The 20,412-nt window shown below is 36.6% G+C and overlaps 1 protein-coding gene across 2 annotated transcripts in view; it reads left to right on the top strand.

Moving 5' to 3' along the window:
- Tbc1d8b (TBC1 domain family member 8B) overlaps positions 1 to 3,138 on the top strand; it is a 72,373-nt gene extending 69,235 nt beyond the window's left edge. The window contains exons 21-22 of one of the 2 annotated variants that reach the window (XM_046420826.2): positions 627 to 932; positions 2,257 to 3,138. In XM_046420826.2, the coding sequence (XP_046276782.1) occupies positions 627 to 932; positions 2,257 to 2,262 (312 nt within the window). In that variant the 3' untranslated portion in view covers positions 2,263 to 3,138. Of the gene's footprint in view, positions 1 to 626 lie in introns of both variants that reach the window. The other variant, XM_046420825.2, reaches the window with a different exon arrangement.
- Positions 3,139 to 20,412: the final 17,274 nt, after the last annotated feature.

Genomic DNA, 20,412 nt, shown 5'->3' on the forward strand with positions numbered 1-20,412 from the left:
CTGGGGCTGGGGCCCAGTGGTAGAGTGCTTGCCTAGCATGTGAGAGGCACTGGGTTCTATTCTCAGCACCACATACAAATAAATAAAATAAAGGTCCATCAACAACTAAAAAAAAAAGAGAGAAGTATGTCCAAATAGGTTCCTTAGAGCCACTAGATGGGTTCCAAAAGTCATTCTTCCCTAAATTGTAGTTATTTTAGCTAAGCTGCCCACTCTTGCCCCTTGAGGAGATCAAATGGAACTTGTTCTTAATCCTTTTGTTAAGATTGGTTAATGAATTAATGATTTACATGTAGGGAAATACGGGACTTTCTTTGCCTAATGAAAAGTGCTTTTTAACAAAGTAATACTGATACACAAACTATTAGGTCTAGACATAATATACTGCTATTATACAATAATCAAGAAGGCTTAAATGAAATTCTTTTATGGTTCATATCAGCTTTCTAGAGTCACAATTTATTTTGGGATTGATCATCAGTTCTAGAGTGAAGGATACATGCTATAAATTCTGTATAGGAGATTATCTAATGATTACTTTTGACATGGTTTTAAGTTCATCTAAGTTCACTTTATACTTGCTAACCTAACATTAAAATGTTATATTTGTAACTTGTGTCTTCTAGTCACAATTTATTCAGTTTTCAAAGACCCTCTATAATTTATTTCATGAAGACCCTGAAGAAGAGTTATTATATCAAGCCATTGCTGTTGTAACCAATCTTTTGCTCAGGATGGAGGAAGTTGGAAGGAAGCTACATAGCCCTACATCACCAGCAAAAGAATTCCCTGGTACAGTCTCTGCTTCTGGAGGACCCATAAAGGGAGAAACTGAGAGCCACATGGAGAAAGATCCCTCTCTTAGGGAAGAACCTCAGTGGTCATTTGCATTTGAACAGATTCTTGCGTCTCTGTTGAATGAACCAGCCTTGGTGAGGTTTTTTGAAAAACCCATAGATTTCAAAGCCAAACTAGAAAATGCAAAAATCTCTCAGTTAAGGTCTAGGACCAAAATGTAAGTTTTTCAGCATCATAGTCAAGTTTACCAAGATTCCTGTAGCTATATCCCTTAGCTAAATTCCTGGGAGTTGAGATCAGGGATTTATTGTTGTTACAAATATGCTTGAAAACAAAAAAGAGAAAGATACTCAGAAGCACAATAATATATCCCTTTGTGATCTCAAATTTTGATATTCTCAAATATAATTATTCTTTTTATATTTCAGAAGATATGCAATATAACCACCAGAGGGCACCATAACATTTTTAGTAGAAATTACTAGCTGGTACTGCTTTATACATGTGATTACTGATAATTTTTAAAAGGTGGTATTATGTTTATTGGTGATTCTGACATATCATTTTGATAAACCCTGTTTTCCAAATTGCCTCAGTACTATTAGAATTCTTTAGAAAACTGGGCTTTTAGATCTATAACCTTAATTATCTACAAGAATACCATTTAGGGCCCTCATTTTCCAGCTATCTAACTAATAATTAATATGTTTTTAAAGTTTATTACATTCAATTTGAGTGATTTCATTCAATCATTCATAACAGTATGATTTGTTAGTAACTTCTACATTCTCTCTACATGGGGCGGGTATTCAGAAGCTGCTGATTCATACCACTAACTCTATTACTGATCAAAACAATTTCAAGAATTCTAAACTCTGAGCTGATATATAAAGAAAAACAATTATATTTGGATTTGAACTGGATAAAGCCAGCCTTTAGAAAAGGGTTAAGAAACAGGTCTCTCATTAACTAGAGAAATTACTAGAAATTCTCCAAAATACTGCTGTTTGTGGCATTTATTTCATAATAGTTTGTGATTATTTAGTTCTAGCTCTAGATTTTGGATTTTTCAACAGTCTTGTTTTAATTTATGTTAGATAGTAAAGAATAGTTACACTAAAACTGAACTGTTTTATTAATCTGGCAAGCATATAAGTATACTTGCTTGCCAAAATAATGTATGGGATTACCAGTGTCTATCTAAAAGGTTTTGACTATCTAATGTAAATGTGCAATATCTATATACTTTATGCTGCTTAAATTTCACTACATGACAGTCCATTTAGAGACATAATGGACTTTGTTAGCACTTTAAAAAAACAAAACAAGCAAACCACACTTTTCCATTCTTCTGTCCTATTTATGACAAGAGCAATTTATTCATCATTTGGCTTAGGAAGTGGAGAAATCAACCAGTGGAGCTTATTTCATTGGTTTTAAACTCTTTGACTTTTCTAGATGTGAAACAATAAAAGGGCAAACAACTTTTAGAGTGCCCCAAGAAGTCTCCCTTTCTCAAAAGGAAATGGTAGAGTCAGTCTTTGGCAAGAGTCCACTGTGAACAAAGCCTAACAAAGAGGAGTTTGTCACCATAGAATGAATTTGTTATCTTCAGAAAAGTTAAATAATTTTCAAGGTGAGACTTTGAAATTCATAAGTTAGTTTTGGCCAGAAGTTTATTAGTAGTGTCTTTTATTACTATGATTGGATAACTTTGTCTTTTCAAGGAAATTACCAGTTAAAGAGATAGTTGGTAAATAAGCATATATGCTTTTACTCAGAAATTATTTGAAATCTGTCCAAAATTTAAAGCTTAGTAGTTTATTTCAAAACTCACACATCTACTATTATGCAATGATTGTTAAATTATACTACAATAGCTCTAGAAAGACAGTCTATGCTTATATACAAAGACAATATTATACATACTTTGTTGAATATTTTGTCAGTTATATTTACAAAAATACTTTCTTAAAAGATATGTTATTAGTATTTGATATTATTTTAAATTTGGAATAGTGAAGATTATTGAGTATTGTATTTTAGCATAGATTAATCAAAATGAATATTTAAAGAGATTTTTAAGTTGAAGTAAGAGTATAAAGTTTAAAAAATTATTTTCTGAGTATGCAGGAGAAACAAACTGAACCTATAGTTTTATAGCTAATGCCTTGTTAAGAAAATGAGTTGTTCTTAATATAAAAAAATCTTGCGTAGTGTGTCAAACTGAACCAATGCATTATATCTTTTACATTAAATGTGATAAGGTGGTTTTACTTGTCTTTATAAAAATAAATATTATAAATCTATTATATTAAACATGAAAATTGTTTACTTTTAGAGATTAATATTATTTACTATGATGTGCTTTATTTACATTTAACGCAAATTTATCACTTGAGGACTTCCCTGCTGTATCTATTAGGGTCAGTCTCAAGAACAGAATTCACTCTTAGTCTACGCAAGAAAAGATTTATTATTGGGCATTAAATGACTTAAATAATTATTCAAAGTACTGACTAAATTGAGCTTTTAAAAACAAGTTTCAAGGGGTGGGATTGTGACTCAGCGGTAGAGTGCTCGCCTAGAACATGCAAGGCCCTGGGTTTGATCCTAAACACCACATAAAAATAAATAAAATAAAGCTATTGTGTCTAACTACAACTAAAAATATATATTTTAAAAAATAACAAGTTTCAAAGCCACACCACTACCATGCCACAGGGGAGTTACTATTCTATCATTAGGAAACTACTGTTTCCTACTGCCAGAATGAAAAGCCATCACTACTGCTACTACTACCAATACCATGCTCCACCTGCTCTGATTTACACCAGTGAAATAAATGCCTATCCCCTGTCTCTCAGCACCCACAAGCTAGTGACTATACTACAGTAGGGCAGCCAAACATCATCAACAACAGAGATGGCTGAAGCATAGTCCCGATCTCACTTTTGCTACTCGAGTTTCACATGTAAGCATCTTTTTGGCCTGTAATGAAGCCAAAATCATAATTACCAAGGAATCTGAGAAATGCAGTTTTAGCACTTTAGCCTCTGCAATACAAGAAAGCACACTAAGAGGATAAAGTGAAGACATAGAGAACTGTTTTTTTATTGCTGCATAAAGAATTAGCATAGCACATTTATTGTCTCACCATTTCAGTGGGTCAGGACTATGGGCTCAACTTAGCTAGGTCCTCTGCCTAGGATTTCACAAGGCTGCAACCAAGATGTCAGCTAGGCTAGTTCTCATGTAGAGGCTCAACAGAGGAAGAATGCACTTCCAAACTCACTCATGCTGTTGGCAGAATTTACTTCCTTATTGATACAGTCTGGAGGCACCAGCTTCTTACTAGTGATTGAGTGAAAGCTGCTTTCAGCTCCTAAAGGCTTCAGTCAATTTCTGGAAGTTGCCCTCAGCTTCTGCAAGCTGCCCATACTTATTTGCCATGTGGGCTTCCCCAAAATGGCCACTTCATCCAGCCAGCAAGGAGAGTCTCTCAATGCCACTTCATCCAGCCAGCAAGGAGAGTCTCTCAAATAAGTCCATCACAAGAGTATTATAATGTAACATTCACAGTGGTGAGACACCATCCTCTTGCCCTCTTCCATTGGTTAAAGACAAGTTACAGATCTCCCCTCACTCAAGGGGAAAGGATTACAGAAAAATATGAACATTAGGAGAGAGATCATGGGACGAGTGGTCCATAGAGTCTTATTAACCACAAGCACCAATCTTCGTCATCTGTTATTCACCTTTTCACCTTACAATACACTTTTTTCATGCTTCTTTTTGGTTTTTGGTTTTGTTTTGTGAAACAGGGTTTCGCTATGTTGCCCAGGCTGGCCTCAAACTAGTGATCCTCCTGTCTTAGCATTCTGAGTAGCCAGAATCACAGGTGTGCACAACCACGCCCCACTTATTTCCCAGACTTCTAAATAATAGCTAGTAGCAACAGCAGCTTATTCCTCTCATAACATAGATCCCCCTCCTGTAAACAAAAGTACACTAATCTCTCCTAAGGAAAGATCCAGGTTTCTATCAGTTACTTGAATCCAACCACAGATGTTCATTCTTCCTAATTTAGTCTCAATCCCATCTTGGTATCCTATAATGTGTGGGCTAAATTGCAAAGTTAATTATCATCAACTCACCATATATAAAATAGTAGAGGAAAAGCAGATAAGCAAATTGATTATCATAAATAAATATGTACTTCAAAGAGACAGAAAGAAATGGTATCTTCTACAGTTCTCATTTTGGCAACTGATCATGAGGCTCTCTCAATGTGGGCTTTTTTCCTAATCATACCACAATTCAACTTTTTGGTGTACATTTCTATGAATTTTAATGCAGGTTTAACCATCACAGCAATTAAAATACAGAATAGTTCCATCATCCTGAAAAACTGCCTCAGGCCATCCTATTACATACTCTGTTCCTAATCAACCACTGATTAGTTCTTTGTCTTCCTTATGAAAGACCAGATGTTTGCTTTCCCTACATCCCTGATCCTTACAGCCATGTGACCAAGGAATGGTTAATCATGCACTTCTACCTGGAATTTCTCAATCTGTAGCAAGCAGAGGAACAATAGAGAATATAATATATTCTGGTAGCTGTGGTGTTATTTGCACATCAACATTCTAGTTCTGAGGTAGGAGTTAAGAGTGGTTCAAACACCAAGACTTAATCCCCTCTCCCTTTTTTTAGGAGGAGTATTTTAGTATTTCAGTAAGTGATAGAGTCAGTGAAGTGTTTGCTTTTATTAGCTGGCATCTGTTTCTTTGGCTTCAAGTATACTGATACATGTGACTCTGGGGAATCTGTAGCACCAGATCCCTCAAGGCAAGGTAATTTTTTCCAGCAGATACATTCCCAGGCATATAATCACCAGAAAAAGTGCATTTTAATTTTTAGATCACATTATGCTTCAGTTTTCATTTTGGTTCCCAGAACTACATCTTTCCTCCATCCCATCAAGCAATAGATTTTCTAGGTCTTAATTCTACTTGTCTTCCTTTGCAGATAGTGACTTGTCTTTATGGATGCTTTTAAGATCTGGACCTTTCCAGTGTTCTGAAGTTTATTATGAATTGTCTAGCTTTTAAAAAATCTTATTTGGGATTAATAATTACATTTTGATAATTGACTATCATTCTCCAAGATCTGTCCACTTTCTGCACAGCCTAAATAGGCAAGTTACATGAAGATGTGGTTCAAATCAACCCCACCTCCCTTATATACATTTATTCTTTGGAGATTCAGGGTGCACACATGTTTTTTGGTTTTTTGGTATGAGGGATTGAACTCAGGTGTGTTTTACAACTGAGCTACATTCCCAGCCATTTTTATTTTTTATTCTGAGACAAATTCTCGCTGAATTGCCAAGGATTACTCTGAGTTGCTGAGGCTCGTCTCAAACTTACAGTACTCCTGCCTCAGCCTCCAATTTCACCAGGGATATAATATTGGCAGATACAGTGAATTCTACTTGTCCCTTCCTATCATAAATAGCCCTTACTGTACTGATCAGAAAGAAAATGTGGTTGATCTGTCAGTGACTATTGAACTAAGTTCACTACCCACGAACTAAGAAATGGCCATATAATGTATTTGCAGATCCACTGGACTCAATGACATCAATTCAAGATAAAATATGTCTCATGACTCCATAAACTCTGACTCTGATCAGTGGATGACCATTGTGTTCTAACTCCACTGCACCCGCTCCCAGTGATAAGTGTAAATTCAGTGTCCAATAATTCTGAAAATCTGAGTATATTAATTTTCCCAAAGTATATCCAGTTTTTTCTAACCTTTCCAGTTAGAAAAAGGAAAGCCAGAAGAAAGATATACAGTGTGTGCTCAGGGCATTGAAGTGTTCTTCAAAGGCACCTGACTTCCCTTTGAGAGCTTCTGGCAGGTCTACAAATGAATTTTCGTCCTGACAATTCAAAGTAGGTCTATTCACCAGACAGAAATATTTTGGCTCTAAAATATGCTGCTCATTTATGTTGATCTAAGGGACCTGAAGAACAATTATACACCACTATTTTATAGGTTAAAACACTCAGATTACTTCTCTGACAATGCTCACTTAATCTCTGGTGATTATGTGTTGACACTTGGTTTCTACCCTTCCGTGTTCTCATTATTCTCAATAAATTAGTAAAATTTGTCAATGGCAACATATAACTTACAGAAGACAGGCACTGCAGCATATCTTAAGTATACACAGGCTCCTTTTACTAATGTAATTTTTAATGCCTTGGGGAAGAGAGCATCCTCTGGGATCTGTAGGGTGACATGGTTATAAGGTAGGTAAGTGGGCCATCTATCATAAGTACACCCTGATGTTCCTATCTCCTTAATCCTTTAGAGTACTTCCTCTATATAATAGCAACAAATAAGTTGGCATATAAACTTCATTTTAATATGGGTTACTCTTGAGACTTGGCTTCAGTGAACCAATTAAGCAAAGAGAACCACTTCCAATTAGGTGAGCTAATAATTGAGTGCAGAATATCTAGTAAGTGTATAGATGTTAATGTATTCAGCCTAATCTAAAATTACATGCCTTCTTCCATGGTTTAACATCCTCAATACATTCTCACAGATCTTCTTCAGAGTTCTGCCATTATAAATTATTAAAATCTTGAAATTCTTATCTACTTTCAGTTCATTCATACATATATATGAAATACACACACACACACACACATGATCTCCATCTATTCTTGGGGGCATTGATCTAACTCTAGTTGTATGTCTGGGAGTAGTGAGAGGTGGTAGGGGTGATACATGAAGAGAGTTGACATTCTCCTGAAAATAACTTCAGCTGTTCAAGCAAGCCTCATCAAACAGGCTGCTTGTGCTAGCAAGGAAGCTCGTTATTGGAGTACATAGTCACCTGAGTCCAACCAAATGATTCCATTACTATTCTTGGGCTCTCACTCTATTCTAATAATTATACTTACTTTGCAAAAGTGACCCAGTGGGGCTTTGAGTTCAATGTATATTGTGATTTAATAATGCATTGGATCAGACTCTAATTTTCAGCTGTGTCAACTCTTTGTCAACAAGAAATAAGAATAACTGGACAATATGCCTGCAGTCCCAAATGCTTGGAAAGCTGTGGCATGAGAATCATTTGAGCCCAGGAGTTTGGGGCCAACCTAGGCAACATAGTGAGACCCTGTCTCCTATGAGAAAGAAGCAAAAAGAATAGAAACTCAGTACTCTGTTTCTTCAACCGGTAATTTAAATCCTGAGATTGTTGTTTTCTTTAAATTCCAGAGCTTAAATTACATAACATTACAGAAGGCACTAAAAGAAAACAATTTTCTTAACAATTTACATTATCTTGAACAGAATTATTAAATATAATGAAAAGGAAAGGTGAAAGTAAACAAACAGATCTGTTAACCTCCTTTTTTGTTCACATATTAAAACAATCCTCAACAGCGGTTTACCCAATTTAAATTAAACCATTTAAATCACGTGAATAAAAAAAAAAAATATTTGGATCCATTTTTTCATGAGCGCTCATCATATATGATATATGGACTTACGTACATTCAAACATATAACACAAAACACAAGTGTGCACACATAATATAATACATACAACACATAACATAATAGTAAAGGCCTTATAACTTTTTACAGGTGAAATCTCCATTGCAATGTTTAAAAACTCTATAGTCAAAAAAAATAGAACTGATCAGCAAAACATTAACCTAGGTCTGTATGAGCTCAAAAAACAAAATGGAACTTCATGATGTGGAAAAGGGCAATAATAAAATAGATATTGAAAAAAGCATCCTGGTTCTGTCGCAGATGTAAGAATAACCAAACTGGAGTTTTGGATATCAGTTGTTATGGATTTGAGCCAAATCATCTTCTTTTTGGTCTGTAGAAATCGCTTTAGTTAATCTCTCTGGAATCCAAATCGGCTGCTGTTCTCCCTGTGGAAACACACAAACAGACCCCCGACTCCAGACAATCACTGGGTCAGGACCTTGGTTAATCTCTCTGGAATCCAAATCGGCTGCTGTTCTCCCTGTGGAAACACACAAACAGACCCCCGACTCCAGACAATCACTGGGTCAGGAACTTTCCATTGTCCTGTTAGAATATCCTTCCAAAGTACCTTGGGCTTATGTACATTTTTTGGACACATATGCCTTTCCACAGCACTAAGCCCTGATGAATCCAAATTTAAAAAGTTTAGAGTAAAAAGGGTTATTTTAAGTTTATCTTTGGGGAATATATACCCCTTCCCAATTCCTTCTTTTTGCTTTAATAAGTACATTTTAATAGTTTGATGAGCTCTTTCAACTATGCCTTGTCCCTGTGGATTGTATGGGATTCCTGTTATATGAGTAATGCCAAATGATGAGCAAAATTGTTTAAAAGAGGTAGAAGTATAACCAGGGGCATTATCTGTTTTTAACTGTTTTGGAACACCCACAGTGGCAAAATTTTGTAAGCAATGAGCTATAACATCTTTAGTTTTTTCTCTGGCATGAAGGGAGCCCATCAAAAATCCAGAATAAGTATCAACTGTAACATGCAAATATTTTAATTTCCAAATTCTGGCAAGTGTGTGATGTCCATCTGCCAAATATGGTTAGGTATCAATCCTCTAGGATTGACTCCAAGATTAACTTGTGGTAAAAAGGTCACACAATTTTGACATTGTTTTGTTATTTGTCTAGCTTGTTCCTTAGTTATTTTAAAATGCTTTTGTAAAGTATTAGCATTGACATGGAACTTTTTATGAAAATTCGTAGCTTCTTCTAGTGTAGAGAAAATATGTATGTCATGTGTAGTTTTATCTGCTAAATCATTGCCCAAACTAAGGGCTCCAGGCAATCCTGTATGTGCCCTGATATGTCCTATAAAGAATGGATTTTTTCTGTCCCAGATTAGACTTTGTATAGTGGAAAGCAAAGAGAAAACAGTAGAGGAAGGAGAAATCCTACCAGCATCTTCAAGGGATACTATAGCATTAACTATATACTGACTATCAGAAAATAAATTAAATACAGAATGTTTAAACATCACAAAAGCTTGTAATACTGCATTAAGCTCTACCTTTTGAGCTGATTGTTTGGGTACTAAAAATGTAAAAGTTTGATCAGGTGTAACTATTGCTGCTGTACCATTATTTGACCCATAGTGAATATATTTGGAGCATTCATGATAGGTGTTTTTCTTGTCATTTTTGGAAAAATTACAGGATGTGATGACCAAAAAGACAATAAAGGATTAGATGGTAAGTGGTTATCAAATGAAACATTAGATTTGCACATGATTATTGCCCAAGTATTTAATTCATTAGCTAACTCATCAATTTGATTCATAGTATATGGAGTAATAATTTTATTAGGAGAAATTCCAAACACTCCCTTTGCTGCTTTTATTCCTTTGAGTATTAATTGTCCTACAGCCTCAGGATACCTAGTAAGAATAGTGTTAGGAGAATAAGATAAATGTATCCATAATAATGGACCTTCTTGCCAAAATACTCCTGTAGGAATATTTTTTGTTGGTAGTACAATAAATAATAAAGGCAAACTTATATCAATTCTATCCAAATGCGTATTTTCCATATATGTTTCAATGATTTTTAATGCTTTTCTTGCTTCAGGCGTTAACATTCAGGGTGAATTTGGATTTGATGGACCTTTTAGGATATCAAATAAAGGTCCCAACTCTCCTGTTGGTATACCTAGATAAGGCCTTATCCAATTTATGTCTCCTAATAACTTTTGAAAGTCATTAAGTGATTTGAGTTGATCTACTCGTATTTGAATTTTTGGTGGACAGACCATGGTTAAGGATAATAGAACTCCTAAATAATTAATTGGAAGATTTAATTGTACTTTATCTATTGCTATCTCTAGATTATAATTTTTTAATAAGTTTGTAAGTGTGGCATAACATTCTAGCAATGTGTTTTTATCTTTGTGTGCTAATAATACATCATCCATATAGTGAAATATTTGTAGTTCAGGATTTTGATTTCTAAGTGGCTGGATTACTTTGTTAACAAAAATTTGACACATAGTTGGGCTGTTAGCCATCCCTTGAGGGAGTACTTTCCATTCATATCTCTGATCAGGATCTTCATGATTCAGTGCAGGGATAGTAAATGCAAAACGTGGACTATCCTCAGGATGAATTGGAATTGAAAAAAAACAATCTTTAATATCTATAACTAAAACATACCAAGTTTTTGGCAAAGCAGACAATTGAGGAATCCCCGATTGAGCAGGTCCCATAATAACCATCTCATTATTAATGGCTCTTAAATCTTGCAATAATCTCCATTTACCAGATTTCTTTTTGATGACAAAAATGGGAGTATTATGGGGAGATACAGAAGGTTGTATATGTCCTTCCGCTAATTGTTGTTTGACCAGGTCATGGGATGCTTGTATCTTTTCTTTAGTCAGGGGCCACTGAGGAACCCATACTGGTCTTTCTGATTTCCAAGTAATTTTTATTGTCTCAGTGGCCCTTTTTGAAAATCCAACCCATGTCTGGCTGTTCCTTGATCTATTTATATTGGTGCTGCTATACCTTGTTCTTGTTTTTCTAATCTTTTTCCTTTCCTAAAACCTTGTCTAGCCATAATAGTGGGTGCATTTTGGTTGATGTTATTTGTTAATGTCAAACCTAATTGATCTAGGACATCTCGTCCCCATAAATTTACGGGAAGATGATCCAATACATATGGCTGTATAGTTCCTTCACATCCTTCAGGATCCTTCCAATCTATTACCATTGCACTTCTATGGGGATTAGTCGCCACTCCTAGGCCTCGAAGCATTTGAGTGGCTTGTTGTAATGGCCAATGTTTTGGCCATTCTTGACGAGAGATGATGCTAAGGTCTGCACCTGTATCCAGTAGCCCATTAAATTCATGTCCTTGAATATTTAGTTTTAGCATGGGGCGAGAATCTAAATTTAAAGAAAGCATATCCCAATCTACACCTGTGGAGCCTAATCCCTTGGAACCTCTTTCTACAGCACGACTGGAAAATTTATCATGTAGGCTTGGTATTATTAGTAACTGTGCTATTCTATCTCCTGGTGAAATTACTGATATACCCTTTGGAGAACTGGCTATAATTTTTATTTCACCTTCATAATCGGGATCAATTACCCCAGGACTTATCATAAGTCCTTTTAGAGTAGAAGAGCTGCGTCCTAATAATAAGCCTACTGTTCCCTGTGGGAATGATTTGAACTCCCATCTCTGGAGTTAGTACTGCTCTGGCGGAGGCGCAGATGTCCAACCCTGCACTCCCTCTGGTTTGTCTGAAGAGGGATCTGATGGACAATGTGTCCTGGGCACTAACCTGATGGGGTTGCTGGGTTCCTCCAGTGCTCCGTATATTTGTGGTTTTGGGCCGCGGAGCATTGGGCCCCCCTGTCCATTTTTTGGCAATGGAGCCCGATGCCTTTCTCCACGATATCGTGGATAAACACCTGGTCCTTGTTCGTTTTTTGATAATGGAGTACCCTCTATGGTGGTTTGAGAATGGCATTCATTAGCCCAATGTCTCCCTCTACGGCATCGTGGGCAAATACCTGGTATTCTACTCCTTTGATACCTAGTTTTGTTAAACCCTCCTCCTATGGGGCAATTCCTTTTAAAATGTCCTGTTTGTTCACAATTGTAGCATGTTCTTGGCCTGGCATCTAAAGCCTGTTTTACTGCAGCTGCCACAATTTGCCCTTGTTCATTAATGTCTCTGGCATCTAAAGCCTGTTTTACTGCAGCTGCCACGACTTGCTCTTGTTCATTAATGTCTCTACATAATTTAATATATGTGTTTAAATCTTCATGTTTCCATGGTCTAATGATTTCTCTGCACCAACGATTTGCTTGGTCATAAGCCAGTTGTTTTATTAATGGCATTGCTTGTTCTGTATTCCCAAAAACTCTGGTAGCTGTTTGAATAAGCCTATCTACAAATTCAGCATAAGGTTCATTAGCTCCTTGTATTACCTTAGATAATTGACCTTGTAAACCTCCATGTCCTTGTAAAGTCTTCCATGCCCTAACCGCCTCTGCAGCAATTTGTGCGTATATTCCAGGATCATATGCAATTTGTTGCTGCTGATCCTCATAAGGTCCCTTTCCTAACAACATATCTAGATTTCTCTGAGGATAACCAGCTGCTGCATTTCACCTAGCCATTTCCTTGCAAAATTCCTCATTGGCAACCTTCCATAACAGGTATTGTCCTCCATTTAGCACAGCTTTACACATATTAGCCCAATCTGCTGGCGTCATGTTCAAGTTGTTAATGGATTCAACCAAGCTTACAGTGAAGGGTGCTTGAGGACCATAGGTTGTTACAGCCTCTTTTAGCTGCTTCACTATTTTGAAATTTAAAGCATGGTGAATTCGTTGCCCTCCTACCTCAAATACAGGGCATATTAATACTTGAGATCCTGTCTCAGGATCCCAACTATCAACTGCGGGGGTTGGGGGCCTCCCAGCATATGGAGGTGGCCTTGTTAGTTGGACATTTACATCCTCTGGTGATAGAAAGGTGTTAGTAGCAGTCTCCTGTAGAGGTGGTGCTGTTGGTTGGACACTTACGCCCTCTGGTGATAGAAAATTGTTAGTAGCAGTCTCCTTTTGTAACTTTCCCCCTAATGGCTTTTTACTGCTCTAAGCTTTCTTCCTCTATCTTTGTCTGAACTGAAGGCTTTGGACTAAGCAAACCAGATACCAACGCCCACAATGTCAATGTGCCAACTGGCAGAGTTCCTGGGATTTTCTTTTTTATTCTTTTTAAATCTTCACCATGATGGTTCCATTGTGATATATTTAACAACTCCTCCTTAAAAAGCCATGGGCTACATTTTTGTATTGTATCAACGTATGCCCTGACTGCTCTTGATTTTACTGGGATGCCTCCTTCCTCTAACAATTTACTTAACACCCTTTCGGTTTATTTTTTAATAATTTCTGATCCCATATTTCTACTATAATACTACCCAACAAGATAACACCAAACAAAACCGAGACAGAATGAAATAAAAATGGAACAACAAAAAATCATTATAGCCTTTCTATCCTCCTGAAATGTCCATCCGTCCTTTCTCCCTATCTGTTCCTCAGACGCAAATAGTTTTTCCTCAGATGTGAGCGGTTTTTCTTCCGTCTCACTCATCTCCAGGGACAGGCAACTTAAAACAAAAGTGAAGCAAAACAAAAGAAGAATCTTAAAATGTCTACACATCCTCTCGCCCTGCCCTCAGGGGCGAGCAGTTTACCTTATCACTTACCCTCAGTCGTTCCCCGTGCGAGCCACCAAATGCCGCAGTCTGGCTGGGCACAATTCAGGAGCCACTTATCAAAAGAAATGAACTTTATTTTTAGAACCACACACGCCAAACAAAACAGCTCCTCCGGAAAATCTTCAGAGCCCAACTGCCACCACCGGCTTCCCACAAGCCTCTCCTACAACCACCAGCCTCTCCACCTCCCACAATCCTCCTGCTCTTGAGCTTGATTGGCTGGGTAGCGTGGGCGGAGCCAAAAAAGTCCCCCAATGAGCAGCTCCATGGTCTGAAAGGGCAGGGAAACAGCCCAATGAGCATCACTGAAGAGGAGCCAATCAGCTAGAAGTTGTTGGGGCCGCTGTGAGCCAATCATCAGCCGGTAGCTGGAAGTTTGCTAGGGCCCCTTCGGCTGTGGCTCTCAACACAGAGCTTAAGAGTTAGTCCACTTTACAGTTCTTGGTTCCATCATTAATGTCAAAATAATCTATATTAGAAGCTACTTGGTTCATCTAGTTTTGCCTTCAGTAGACACTTCATTATGAATGTCCATTGATGATATTTGATGGGTTTACCATTGTGTGCTGTGGGTTGCCAGCATCTCATCTAACACTAACAGAATTATCACTGTTTTCCAACTCAGCCAGGTTATCTAGTCAGTCACATTTTTTTTTTTTTTGGAATACCATTGCCTGCAGTCACTCTTGGTACAACATGCTCTTATTGGTCAGGCTTTAGCCTCAGAGAACAGAAACTACTCTAGCTAGTTTAAGGAAGGAGCAATTTACTGCAGTATATCCAATGGCTTACAGAATCACTTAGGAGAGCTAAAGAAACAGGTGTCAAAATGAGCCTTCAAGAATGACTTTCAAAACCAGGTCCTCCAGAGCTGTCTTTTCACACAATCAGGAAATTTCTGGATCCAGAACCATGTTACTATTGCCATAATAAGGAAGTCATTACTACTGCCAGCTCCAGAATCATGCCACGTGTTGTATATAACCTACACTAGCAAAATGGGTGATGCATTCCTTACCTCTTAAATCCCATATAGTTATTAACTGGATCCTGAAATCTCTGGAGAATAACCAAACACCTTAAGCACTGTGATTGTAGTTAGAGGCAGCAAAAGCCATACTCTACCTTCCAAATCTTGTGCAAGTGTATCTGATTGGCTTGATCTAAATCATAAGGAATCTGGGAAATGTGTGTGTGTGTGTATATATAATTTTCACAGTGTGGAATGGCACTAAGGTGAGTGTGACATGGAGTTGAAAACCAAGCCATAATATTCATCCTTCAGTGAAGACTTAGTATATTTGCCTTGAGCCTCAATTCCAGGATCACAGGAAGCAGTTTTTCTGTGGTTCTTTCCCTACTTTTATTATGTTTTGTTTTGTTGGTGTGTGTGTGTGTGTGTGTGTGTGTGTGTGTGTTTCTCTGAATCATTCCCTGCATCTAAATGCAGAGGGCTTTATTATAAGATCTCTAATAAGAACATATTCAAAAACACCACCTCACTATCTTCTAAAAGAAATTAAAAAACAATGATTTTGTATTTTAATACAAAAAATGAGCTTACAATTATTTTTTATTTACTCTCAAGATTTGTGATGTTGTAGAAGAGGAAGGTCACATCAAGGAGCACATCCATCAAGGAGAATTGCCATCTCATTGGTCCCCAGGCTTCTTCCTCTCTTTTTCTTGAAGTTGATTCCCTCAAGTTCATGTTCTTCCCAAAGTCCACACTCTCCATGTATGACTCTCCATGCCATACAAATCCCTTTAAGAAACAGTACACTTCTCTCTACTCTAGGTAATTTCTGTTGTGTGTAGCCCACTAGCCCTATGTACATTTTTTTCCATGGTCTCCTGGAATTCTGATGAACAAAGGTGCTTTTGTTTTTTTTCATTTTGCTATAGGCATTTCAAATTTTGTTTCTAATTAACTTACCTTGTTAATGAGATTTTATGAAAAGTATCTTGTTTTCTCCTGTTTTCAAAAGGAATAAGAAAAGGAGAAGGAAGGAAGGACTAGTCTATATAAGATATAAGAAATATCTTGTTTCTTCCCATCTCAGGGAATTGGCTTTTTCATGTCCTGTTATTTCTAGAACCTAGTAGATATACTACTTCTTTCCTAGTTACTGATTAATATTATGCTAAGCATCACACTCTAACTACTGAGACTTGTTCATTTTCTTGCTTACCACTCCTGGAGGAATGTTCTGACTTAATTACAATTAAAAATTGAAGTTAGCTATGGATCTTTTCTTCCTATTTAGAAATTCTCAGAGGCCCAAGGTAATTGTTCCTCTCCTAAACCAATACCTGAATGAATACATTGAAAGTGATTAAAGTCTAAATACTGGCTTGTGCTAATCACTGATTTGTAAAGAAGCAAAGAAAAATACAGGAGGACTGAAATTGGCATCCAGAAATTTTCTTTTCCTTTTCAATATTCTCCACACTTTTTCATATCCCCTTAACAATTTTCAATAGAGTCAGGCATGGTGGTGCATGCCTGAAATACCAGTGACTCTGGAGGGTGAGATAGGAAGATTGCAAATTTGAAGGCAGCCTCAACAACTTAGCAAAACCCTGTCTCAAAAAATTTAAAACAGGGCTTGAAGGTATGTATCTTGGTGGTAGAGTACCCCTGGGTTCTATCCACAGTATCTGAAAAAAAAAATCAATAGAAAATGTTTTTAATGTAATTTTATATTTAGTTGATAATAATTGTATGCATTTGGGGGATACAATGTGATATTTTCATATGTATACATTGTGAAATTATTAAATCATGATAATTGGTATAGATCTCCTCAAGTATTTATTTTTGTGATGAGAACATTTAACATGTACTTTTCTAGCAATTTTCAGGTATAATATTAATTATGGTCACCATGATGCTCAATAGATCATTAAAATATTCCTCCTCTGAGATCTTTTAGTCTTTGACCCACATGTCCTTTTCCCCATTTTCACTGCATCCCTCAGGTCCTGGTAACCCATGTGCTCCTTGATGAGGCCTTCCTTGTGTGTGTGTGTGTGTGTGTGTGTGTGTGTGTGTGTGTGTGTGTGTTGGGCATCAAACCCAGGGCCTTGTGCAGGCAATTTAAGCACTTTACCAACTGAGCTATATCCCCAGCTGAGAACTTCCCTTTCTATAACCTAACAAATCCTGAGGAAAAATACAAACCATTCTACTCTCAACTTCTTTTGACTTTGACTTTTTAGATTCTACATATAAATGAGATCATGCAGTATTTGTCTCTCTGTGTCTGGCTTATTTTGCTTAGCATGATGTCCTCTGCATTCATCCATGAGGTCCCAAATGATAGAATTTTCTTCTTTTTAAAAGGCTAAATAGTATCTCGTTGTGTCTATAAACCACATTTTCTTTATCCATTCATCCATTGATGGACATGTACATTGTTTGCATGTCTTGGCTGTGGAATAATGTGTGCAGCATTGAAAATAGGAGTACATATATGTCTTTGACCTTTGATTCCTTTGTGAATATACCCATCCATTGGGTTACTGGATCATATGGTACTTATATTTTTAGTTTTTGGAAAATGTCCATACTGTTTTCCATAACGGCTATACTGATTTTACATTCCCACCAACAGTGTACAAGTGTTCCCTTTTTTTCATCTTCACACCAATACTTGTTAACTTAGTCTTTATGATCACAGCCATTCTAACAGGTGTGAGGCGATATCTCATTGTGGTTTAAATTTGCATTTCCCTGATGTTTAATGATGTTGAACATGTTTTGCTGTTCTTATTAGTTGTTATAGGATGAGTTGAGCCCGCTCAAATTCATACATTGAAGTTTGAACCCCCAGTGCTTCAGGTATTTGGAGACGGAACCTGTAAAAAGGTGATTGATTTAAAAATGGCATCATTAGGTTGGGATTTTAATCTGATATGAATGATGTCCTTATATGAAGAGAAAGATACCGGAGGTATATGTGCAGAGAGACTACCATGTGGAGAAGCAATGAGAAGGCAACCATCTACAAGCCAAGAAGAAAGGCCTCAGAATGAAACCAAAAATGCAGACAACCTTGGTCTTGGGCCTCAAGCCTCCAGAACTGTGAAAAAAATGTCTATTTTGGGCAGCTTTAGCAATTGAATACAGATGGTGATATTGAACATCTTTTCACATGGATATTTGCTATCTATATACCCTCCTGGGTGAAATATCTTTTTCTGTCTTTTGCCTGTTATAGTTGAATTGTATGTCTATTTAACTATTGAATTTCGCCTTTATAATCTAGATATGAGTCCTTTGTCAGCTATGTGATTTGCAAATATTTTCCCAGTCTTTAGCTTGTTTTTTCATCTAATTCACAAGCTCTTTCTCAGAGCAAACACTTTGAATTTTGATGAAATCTAGTTTATCACTTTGTTTATATTGTCATGATTTTGTTTTGTTTTTTAATTATTTTTTATTTATATATGACAGTGGAATGCATTACAATTCTTTTTTTTACAATTCTTATTACACATATAGAGCACAATTTTTCATATCTCTGGTTATATACAAAGTATATTCACACCAATTCATGTCTTCATACATGTACTTTGGATAATAATGTCCATCACATTCCACCATCATTTGTAACCCCATACCGCCTCCCTTACCCTCCCACCCCTCTGACCTATCTAGAGTTCATCTATTCCTCCATTGCTGCCTCTCCCTACCCCACTATGAATCAGCCTCCTTATATCAGAGAAAATATTCTCCATTTGTTTTGTGGGGGATTGGCTAACTTCACTTAGCATTATCTTCTCCAACTCCATCCATTTACCTGCAAATGCCATGATTTTATTCTTTTTTTTTTAATAATATTCCATTGTGTATATATGCCACATTTTTTTATCCATTCATCTATTGAAGGGCATCTAGGTTGGTTCCACAGTTTAGCTATTGTGAATTGTGTTGTTATAAACATTGATGTGGCTGTGTCCCTGTAGTATGCTGTTTTTAAGTATAGACTGAGAAGAGGGATTTTAACCTCCTCCTTGATGTCTTCTGCAACCCACTGTTCATTCAGTAGCATATTATTTAGTCTCCAGGTTCTGGAGTGGATTTTATTTCTTATTTTATCATTGATTTCTTTAAAATTTTTTTTTTAGTTGTTGTCAGTCCTTAATTTATTTCATGTGGTGCTGAGAATCAAACCCAGTGCCTCACACATGCCAGGCAAGTGCTCTACCGCTGAGCCACAGCCCCAGCCCTTTATCATTGATTTCTAATTTCATTCCATTATGATGTGATAGAATGCAGGGTAGTATCTCTATGTTTTTATATTTGGTAAGAGTTGTTTGTGGCATAGTATATGGTCTATTTTAGAGAAGGATCCATGTGCTGCTGAGAAGAAAGTGTATTCTCTCGTTGAAGGATGAAATATTCTATATATGTCAGTTAAGTCTAAGTTATTGATTGTATTATTGAGTTCCACAGTTTCTTTGTTCAGCTTTTGATTAGAAGATCTATCTAGTGATGAAAGAGGTGTGTTAAAGTCACCCAAATTTATTGTGTGGTAGTCTATTTGTCTCTTGAAATTGAGAAGAGTTTGATGAATGTAGATGCTCAATTGTTTGGGGCATATATATTTATAATTGTTAAGTCTTGTTGGTGTATGGTTTCCTTAGCAGTATGTAGTGTCATTCTTTATCTTTTTTGATTGACTTTAGCTTGAAATCTACTTTATTTGATATGAGGATGGAAACCCCTGCTTGCTTCCGCAGTCCATGTGAGTGGTATGATTTTTCCCAACCCTTCACCTTCAGTCTGAATGTCTTTTCCTATGAGATGTGTCTCTTGGACGAAGCATATTATTGGGTCTTTTTTTAAATCCAACCTGCTAGTCTATGTCTTTTGATTAGTGAGTTTAGGCCATTAACATTCCGGGTTATTATTGAGACATGATTTGTATTCCCAGCCATTTTTGTTTATTTTTGGTATTTAACATGATTTGGTTTCTCCTCTGATTAGTTTCTCCTTTAGTGTAATACCTCCCTCTGCTGATTTTCATCATTGTTTTTCATTTCTTCCTCATGGAATATTTTGCGGAGCATGTTCTGTAGTGCAGGCTTTCTAATTGTAAATTCTTTTAACTTTTGTTTATCATGGAAGGTTTTTATTTCATCATCAAATCTAAAGTTTAGTTTTAAGGGATTTAGATTCTTGGTTGACATCCATTTTCTTTCAGAGCTTGGTATATGTTGTTCCATGATCTTCTGGCTTTGAGGGTCTGGGTTAAAAAATCTGCTGAGATA

The sequence above is a fragment of the Marmota monax genome, unplaced genomic scaffold (genome assembly GCF_021218885.2).
Source record: "Marmota monax isolate L192 unplaced genomic scaffold, Marmota_monax_Labrador192_F-V1.1 WCK01_AAM20220418_F8-fsc00050, whole genome shotgun sequence".
NCBI lineage: Eukaryota > Metazoa > Chordata > Mammalia > Rodentia > Sciuridae > Marmota > Marmota monax.